The 8531-nt window shown below is 46.4% G+C and overlaps 1 protein-coding gene and 1 long non-coding RNA gene across 4 annotated transcripts; one reads left to right on the forward strand and one right to left on the reverse strand.

Moving 5' to 3' along the window:
• Nucleotides 1-1458: 1458 nt before the first annotated feature.
• Nucleotides 1459-3042, forward strand: LOC129154642 (spectrin alpha chain, non-erythrocytic 1-like). 3 transcript variants are annotated; one of them, XM_054734508.2, is made up of 6 exons: nucleotides 1459-1656; nucleotides 2080-2172; nucleotides 2283-2387; nucleotides 2460-2492; nucleotides 2565-2600; nucleotides 2807-3042. In XM_054734508.2, the coding sequence occupies exons 2-6, from the start codon at nucleotides 2107-2109 to the stop codon at nucleotides 2882-2884; spliced, it is 318 nt and encodes a 105-aa protein (XP_054590483.1). In that variant the 5' UTR covers nucleotides 1459-1656; nucleotides 2080-2106; the 3' UTR covers nucleotides 2885-3042. The 3 variants fall into 3 exon arrangements, with proteins under 3 accessions (XP_054590483.1, XP_070406498.1, XP_070406499.1); XM_070550397.1 differs by having other exon boundaries at nucleotides 2460-2600; XM_070550398.1 differs by lacking the exon at nucleotides 1459-1656 and having other exon boundaries at nucleotides 1974-2172; nucleotides 2460-2600.
• Nucleotides 3043-3304: 262 nt separating this feature from the next.
• Nucleotides 3305-4570, reverse strand: LOC129154644 (uncharacterized). Its single transcript, XR_008559914.2, has 3 exons — nucleotides 4341-4570; nucleotides 3579-3640; nucleotides 3305-3490 (listed from the first exon to the last, which is right to left on the reverse strand). It is a non-coding gene; the product is annotated as an uncharacterized lncRNA (long non-coding RNA).
• Nucleotides 4571-8531: the final 3961 nt, after the last annotated feature.

Here is an 8531-nt window from a genome sequence, read left to right on the forward strand (position 1 = left end):
CCCAGGAAGAGCATCTTCCTGGGCATTAAATATAACCCAAATGTTTTATTATGAGCAGATCTGATGAAGGTTTAGACAAGCAGTCTGCAAAGTAAAACTTGTTTAGAGTCCAAACTCTTACTAAAGCTTTTGAAAAGAAAAAATGGTTGAATTTTGAGAAATATCCACAACAGGGGAGCGAGACCTCTGAAAAATGTATATTTTCTCTGAATTCATAGAATAATGTGAAGATTCTGGGAAAAGTTGGGATTCTGAGATTAAAACGTAAATCTTTCTAATCATAATTCTGGCAGTTTTTGTGTCCTTCTGCTGTGGAAAGTCGTGCAACATGAAGATACTGAGAAGATGCTTACAACCTGTATTTTTATTCCATCCATAAATAAAATCATGAGCTATTTTTTTAATCCAAATTTGATCCAAAGGGCCATCGTTGGTTCCAGACCCGTTCTAGAACATTCCTCTAATCTTAGTCATCATCAGTTTCTTCCTTTTAACAAATATTTATTTGTTCAAATATTTAATATTTATAACTGGAATATTTGTTCCTCCCTCTCCCACTGCAGTTAGTCCTGTCCTGCAACCCTGTTTTTGCAGCTTAGTGAAGCCAACCATCACTAACCTGGGGGTGGTTTTGGACCCAGAGATGCGGATGGACTCCCACATTAGCCAGGTTGTTAGATCCTGCTTTTCCCGGCTTCGCCAGCTACCAAAGATGAAGTCCATCCTGAAAGACGTGTCATATTTTCTCCCCAAGCTGGACCTGACCGTCATGTATCGGTCCAAAATAGTGTGATGATATTGTGTTTTTTGTACATAACAGACTTTTTAACAGACAAATTTGTCGCATTCTCCTACACCTCTTCACGGGCTCGCCACAGTAAATATTCTATTTGGCAAGAGATAAACTTTATTGTATTTATCCTAGTGAATCTATAATTAAACGGGTAAACTAGTAGTAGCACATCCAACATCAAAGAAAGTAAAATGTTATTATCAGGAGAGGGAGAATGTTTAAGTGGTTAGCAGCAGTGTGCTAGCCGATGGCCCCCTCTATGAGGCCACCACAACTCAGCAGAGCATCATTGTAGCTTCTTCTGGGGAGAAAAACACTTAGAGAGAAAATAAAGTTAACAGCTGAAATAGCAGGAAATAATACAGTTAAAGAGCAGATTGTAGAAGAAAGAAACCCCTGGGTTAAACTGGTCTGTCTACTGCATAATGCTGAACTCTAACATGTGTCCTCAGGGAAGGACCTGATTGGTGTCCAGAACCTGCTGAAGAAGCACCAGGCTCTGCAGGCTGAGATCACAGGTCATGAACCTCGCATCAAGGCTGTCACCCAGAAAGGAGAGACCATGGTGGAAGAAGGTAGAGCAGGTCTGGTCCTGACATGTTTCTGAGGTGTCTGCAGGTTCTGGCTCACTTTTTTTGGGTCCAGGTCACTTCGCTGGTGAGGAGGTGAAGACTAAACTGTGGGAGCTTCATGGACGTTGGGACACGCTGAAGGCCAAGGCGTCCCAGAGGAGGCAGGACCTGGAGGACTCTCTGCAGGCCCAGCAGTACTTTGCGGATGCTAATGAGGCCGAGTCCTGGATGAGGGAGAAGGAGCCCATCGTTGGAAGTCCAGACTAAGGGAAAGACGAGGACTTGGCCGAGGTATGGAAGTCCCTTCCTGAGAAACTCCAATCGCTTTTCTTTGCTCTCTTTCCAGTCCTTCATAATTAGTGTTTCTGTATTTGGCATTTCCTTCGGTTGTCTACCAGACGTCGTTGCTCGTTTAAGCGTCTCATGGGTTAGGGGTAGAAGTGCTGGCCTCGCACAGGAAGTGATGACAAACGTGTTCCCGTCGCTCTTATTTCAAACGGTTTACAAGCTGTGATGTGTGTTCCCGCTGCAGAGCAGCCATGACACGTGGCAGCCGGCAGAAGGCTCACGCTTTTCCACTAAACACCCGCAGAGCTACGTCTGCGGTGAACTGAGCAGGGTTTGTTTTACGGTGGCGGATCCGATTGGACCATCGCTGCGAGAAAGCTCCACTTGTGTCAGACGAGCTGAAGGTTCTGATGTTCTGCTCCACAGGCTCTCCTGAAGAAGCACGAGGCCCTGATGTCGGACCTGTCGGCTTACGGCAGCAGCATCCAGGCCCTGAAGGAGCAGGCCCAGTCCTGCAGGGTGAGTTCAGAGCCCTCGGCCCGTCAGAACATTCTTATCCACCACGTTCTAACACCAGACCTGTTAACCCGACAGCAACAAGGTGATCAGCAGGTGCTTTTGTCCTGCAGGACCTGAAGGCCAACGAGTCCCGCCTGAGGGACATCAACAAGGTGGCATCTGAACTGGAGTCAGAAGGTCTGATGGCTGAGGAGGCTCCTATGGTTCAGGCTCAGGTGAGCGTCACCTGTCTGCAGCAGCTGGTCCCTCTCACTTCCTGGTTTAACTCTGCTCGTCTCTGTTTGTAGCAACAAGAACATCTGGGTTCTGCTCCTGGAAAGGTGCGTGTTGTCCTCCGCCTCCACCAGAACCAGACGTGGTGTTTATGTTACCACTCATTTGTTTGTTTACAGGATGAAGCCGACTCTAACACGGCGTCACCCTGGAAGGTGAGTTCATTCAGCTGATCAGAGGTCACCTCTGATGGCAGCAGTCACGGCCGACCGTGCTGACATCACACAGGAATTCAGGTGACCCGGCAGGCACCAGGTTTTGGTGAAAGTGGGGACATGTCAGCTGGTTGCCATGGCTAGTTATCTTTATGCATCTGTATGACTGCTGACTGGTGTGTGTTTCCTGTGACCTTTGACCTCAGACCGTACGGTTGGGCGTTCAGACGACGGCTAACTTTAATTCCATCAAGGTAAGAGGAAGCTCTTCCCTTCCTGTCTGAGCGATCCGTCTCCAGGTTTCTTCGTCCGGCGTCCAGCCCGCTGGCGTCCACCTTCATCTCATCTCACTTCATTTATAGTGCAATACTTTCACATTATCATTTTCCCACACTTCTGTATACCTGTATTTTGTTGTTTTTCAATAAAGAATGACAAATTATTTAAGTTTGGTTTTTGTTGCACACAAATATATATCTGTAAAAAATATCTACAAAGCTAATGTTTACATAACAAGTATGATTGGGTTTTGCAATACGGCACTCAAGTTTATTTTAGTAAGATTTTCAAACCAAGTAAAGTTAGTAAAGAACACATTTCTATTGTCTGCTAAGAAACTGTTGGGATTTAAAATGGGTCTGTTGTACAAATAACTTGTAAATGATTATTCCTCACTTTTGTCTTAACCAAAGAAATTCCAGTAATTGAGCAAAAACATTTATTTTTAACACTACAGTTTATAAAACAGGGCGCAAAGTGTCGGCACATGTATGTATGTCGATGGTCCGCCCCAACCAAACCAAGAGACACAGACGTCAGGGAGGCCAAGGTTGTCTCTGCAGCTCTCTGGGCACCACGCCTCACTCAGCTGTCTCCAATGATCCAAATGGCTATGGAGGAAAAAATAACAGGTTTGGCCTAGCTGTTTAAAGTACAAAACCATTCATGAAGTGGTCAAGACAAGTACTTGGAACTTACACGCTGCGTTGTGTAGCTGACGTTGGAGACACACAGGCTGCCATGGTGACCTTTTAATAGATCTAAGAAAAAAATGTAATAAAAGAATGAAACTTAAAAACTCCCAGACCTCATGTCATATTTACTCATCAGCTATGGCTGATTTGTTTGGATCACAGTGAGTTACACTAATTCTAATATATTTTTATTTCTATTATACATACATACTTTTTAACTGTTATTTTCACATGACTGTTATCAGGCTCTCTTGTTCTGGTTCTGATGATAACTCTGTGTCTTCCAGTAAGTTATCTTGTGCTTACTTCATCTGTATAATGTCTCTTTACTTTTGGTAAATTGTACTGAGTCCAGAATAAAGGCTAGTTGGCTGTACAAGATACAAACAAGTATTACGTTTTGGAAATATATGAAACACCGCCAGCATCTGTTAGAGCCTGTGGCGGGGTGCTGAGGGCCGGCTCCAGCCCAGGAATGAGCTCTACACGCCGGCCGGGAGGGTTTGAAACACCGCCATCCTCTCCTCTGCTGGCTGTAAATTCTGTTATGGTTACCGGTGCTTGTGTTGCAATGTGAAACGCTTGGTCTCAGATTTTGTAAGAAAGATAATAAAATGTCCCCCCAAAATACGACTTAAATATATTTTCTCTTCTTCATGATACATTTAATGGCTGGTGCGACTCAGGAGTGATAGCGCCAAAAAAAACTACTGAAAACTTGCTCAAAGCAAAATGTTTTCATTACGGAAATAAATTATAAACTTACCGATTTAAAACTTTTTTAATACAGGTACTTCTCACGAACAGGCGCAGAAAACCTCCACCTAAACTCCGTGTAAGGTTCAGGTCGATGGGTGTTCCAGTTAGCTCCGGTTGGGTTGAAGCTAGGTGGCTACATCCGTTAGCTCGGCTCCCACCTCCGCTTTAGCTTTGGGTTAGCCAGGGTTAGCTTCAGGTTAGCTCGTAGCTAGTTCGCCTGGGTGTCGTCACTCGAGCCCAGCCTTACAGCCCCACCCTCAGCACCTCCTCTCTTCCCTTTTATGGAATTGTCTGGGCTGGACGGAACCTGTGACACGGTCAAAATGGCGGTGGTGGACACCTCCCATTATGGACAGATAACGTGAAATTGAAGCCTATGGAATCGAATTGTCCAGTATATGTACAGTCTATGGGCCAACCTCAGTTTCACACTGCAAGCATCAGCGGAACCGAACGACAGCAAAGCGGAACTGCTTCAAATAGATTCCAGTTATAGTCTATGGAGTGTTTCAAACCAGCCGCGATGCAGCAATATCCAGGCACGTCCCAGAAGCGGCATGCTACACCGTGCCGCTGAAGATAGGATCAAGTTCTATTTTTTCCGCAAGCCGCTTCTGGGACACGTCAATTTCTGCAGTTCACATAGTGCGAGACAGGAAACCACACGGTTTCAGTGTAAAATCTCTGGTTATTTTCAAAATAAAATGCAACGCTGCAATGTTATATATAGCCTTCAGTACGTGTGACCGAACTGCTTTGTTTACCACCAGTTTCTATCGAGAAGTGCAACAGTGTGATTCCTCGCGGAGGTTGTGATCTCTCGATGAGGAAGGTGTCGGAAGTCTTGAGGGATTTTAGAATCTCGTGGGTACAGCGAGGCACAGCGAGGAAGTCGTGCCGTGTACAAGACTCTCCTGGTGTGAAAAGGACCGCCTTGAAGATCGCGAGTGAGCCGCTCCACTGCTGGTTCGTTCCACTGATGCTTGCAGGGTAAAACCGGGGTAAGAGTTCACCCTGTAATTGGTGATATAATTGGTTGTGTGGCTGCACAGTGGCGCAGTGGTTACAGCTGTTGCCTTGAAGCAAGGAGGTCCTGGGTTCGCTTCCCAGCCTGGGATCTTTCTGCACGGAGTTTGCATGGAGTATTCTCATGCATGGGTTCTCTCTGGGTGCTCCGGCTTCCTCCTATAGTCCAAAAACATGACTGTTAGGTTAACTGGTCTGTCTAAATTGTCCTTAGGTGTGTGTGTGTGTGTGTGTGTGTGTGTGTGTGTGTGTGTGTGTGTGTGTGTGTGTGTGTGTGTGTGTGTGCATGATTGTTTGTCCTGTGTGTCTCTGTGTTGTACTCTGTCCAGGGCGTACCCCGCCTGATTCCACGTTGACCACTAGAGATAGGCACCAGCCTCTATGTGTATATATATATATATATATATATATATATATATATATATATATCTTTTATTTTTAGGCCAAGCTAAAGACAGAAAAAACAAAGAGGTGGCAGTATTTATGTAGAAGGGTAGATTTACTGTGTGGTGTATGGTTAATGGCCTGAATTTGTACAGCACCTTCTTAGGGTTCTAAAACCTTAGGTTCTGGTCTTTAAGGACCTAAGCCTCCTCCCTGAAAGTAGGTTGAGAGGGGTCAGCTGATATCCGATCTGCACATTTCAGAGCTCTTGAGTTATACAGGTCTTGTACTGATGGAAGGCTGCATCCGATTACTTCCTCTGCTGAGCGCACTACCCGTTGCAGTCTTTGTTTGTCCCTGGCAGTGGCTCCTGCGTACCGCACAGTGATGGAGGAGCTGAGTATTGATTTGATGATGGCCGTGTAGAACTGGATCATTGTCGTGGCTGGCATGCAGAGCTTCTTCAGTTGGTGCAAGAAGAACATCCTTTGCTGGGCTTTCTTGATGAACACCTCCCACTTGAGGTCATGGGTGATGGTGGACCCAAGGAAGCGAAAGGAGTTCACAGGTGAAATCTGGTTGTCTGTCAGGGTTATGCCAGGCAGTGGTGCCGGTGATCTCCTGAAGTCTACAATCATCTCCACTGACTTTTGCTCGTTCAGCACCAGGTTGTTGTTTCTGCACCAGGACACAAGGTGCTCCACCTCTCCTCTGTATGCAGACTCGTCCCCATCTGAGATAAGGCCAATGAGGGTGGTGTCATCAGCGAACTTGACCAGTTTCACCGTCTGGTGGTTTGAGGTGCAGATGTTAGTGTAGAGGGAAATGAGTAGAGGAGAGAGGACGCAGCCCTGGGGGGTTCCAATGTTGGTGATTCGGGTGTCTGAGACATTTTTTCCCAGCCTCATGTGCTGTCTCCTATCTGTCAGAAAGTCTGTGATCCAGCAGCAGATGGGGTCGGGCACATTCAGCACAGATAGCTTGTCCTGAAGGAGAGCTGGGCAGACTGTTAAATGCTGAGCTGAAGTCCACAAACAGTATCCTTCCGTAGGTTCCTGGGGAGTCCAGATGTTGCAGGATGAAGTGAAGGGCAAGATTGACTGCATCATCTACAGATCTGCTGGCTCTGTAGGCAAACTGCAGGGGGTCCAGAAGAGGGGTTGTGATTTTTTTGAGGTGGTTCAAGACCAGGCGCTCAAAGGACTTCATGGCTACTGATGTCAGCGCCTCCAGCCTGTAGTCATTTAGTCCAGTGATCTTTGTTTTTTTAGGGACTGGGACATCAATGGAGGATTTGAAGCAAGTTGGAACATGGCATGAGTCCAGAGGTGTTAAAGATCTTTGTGAAGACAGGGCTCAGCTCCTCTGCACAGTGTCTCAGAGTGGAAGAAGTCACGCCGTCTGGTCCAGGTGTCTTGTGGGTGTCTAGCTTCTTGAATATCCCATTAACATCTTCTTCCAGGACTGTTAGGGGTGAGTTGGAGGAGGGGGGTGGGGGCTTTTGTGAAGAGACTTCTGGGGGCAGGGAAGTGTGAATGACCTTGTTGTGTAGATCTAGCTGATGGGTGGTGATGTCCTGGTTGATTGGTGGGTTGTCAAATCGACAGTAGAACTCATTCAGTATGTTTGCTAACTGCAGGTCTTCCGTTGACTGAGGGGTTTTTGGCTTGTAGTTGGTTATTTGCTGAAGCCCCCTCCAAACAGAGCCTGAGTCGTTAGTTGAGAATTGTTCTTTCAACCTCTCAGAGTACCTGGATTTAGCATTTTTCACCTCCCTGTTGAACCTGTATTTTGCATTTTTGTCGCTCTCATTGTCTCTGTTTTTGAATGTGGTTTCTTTCTCCTTCCTCAGCTGACTGAGTTTAGTTGTGAACCATGGTTTGTCGTCATTGAAGCACCGCCTGGAGCGTGTTGGAACAATGCTGTTCTCGCAGTGCTTAATGTAGGATGTGACAGTGTCTGTGTACTCATCCAGGCTGTCAGTGGCTGAACCAAACACATCCCAGTCTGTTGATTCAAAACAGGAGTGAAGTTCTTCCACAGCTTGTTTGGTCCACTTTTTGGATGTCCTGACCACAGGTTTGGAGGGCTTTAATCTCTGCCTGTATGCGGGGATCAGATGGATCATGATATGATCCGATAGTCCGAGCGCAGTGCACAGTACCGCATGATAGGCTCCCTTTGTTGTTGTGTAACAGTGATCCAGCGTGTTTTCCCTGGCCGGGCAGTCAATTAATTGTCTGTATTTCGGTAGTTCTTTGCTCAGATTCCGCTTATTAAAGTCGCCAAGGGCAATAATCAGGGAGTCGGGGTGTTTTTGCTCCCCACGCAGAATTATATCTGCAAGTGCGCGCTGTGCCTCCTGCGCGTCAGCGCTCGGCGGGATGTAAACAGCGGCCAGAATGAATGAGGAGAATTCATGGGGCGAGTAAAAGGGCTTGCAATTGATGCATTCTAAAACAGGAGAGCAGAGCTGGGCGATTACAGTCACATCAGAACACCATCTGTTGTTAATATAGAAACAGACCCCCCCCCCCCCACCCACACACACACACACACACACACACCACCTTTGGTTTTCCCAGAAAGTTCGCTCTCGCGGTCTGCGCAGAGGAGATAAAAGCCATCCAGTTTGAGTGCGCTGTCCTCTGTCTGCTCACAAAACCGTGTTTCCGTGAAGAACAGGATACTGGACGAGCAGAAGTCACTATTTCTTCTCATCAGCATTGTTAGTTCATCCATTTTGTTGTTAAGTAATCGTACATTGGAGAGGAAGATCCCAGGTAAC

The sequence above is a fragment of the Nothobranchius furzeri genome, chromosome 1 (assembly GCF_043380555.1).
Source record: "Nothobranchius furzeri strain GRZ-AD chromosome 1, NfurGRZ-RIMD1, whole genome shotgun sequence".
Classification (NCBI taxonomy): domain Eukaryota; kingdom Metazoa; phylum Chordata; class Actinopteri; order Cyprinodontiformes; family Nothobranchiidae; genus Nothobranchius; species Nothobranchius furzeri.

Coding starts and splice junctions, on each gene's coding strand:
- LOC129154642 (XM_070550397.1), top strand. CDS start 2,107: ATGTCGGACCTGTCGGCTTACGGCAGCAGCATCCAGGCCCTGAAGGAG. Junction 2,173..2,282: donor AGCAGGCCCAGTCCTGCAGG/GTGAGTTCAGAG, acceptor TTTGTCCTGCAG/GACCTGAAGGCCAACGAGTC. Junction 2,601..2,806: donor ACACGGCGTCACCCTGGAAG/GTGAGTTCATTC, acceptor CTTTGACCTCAG/ACCGTACGGTTGGGCGTTCA.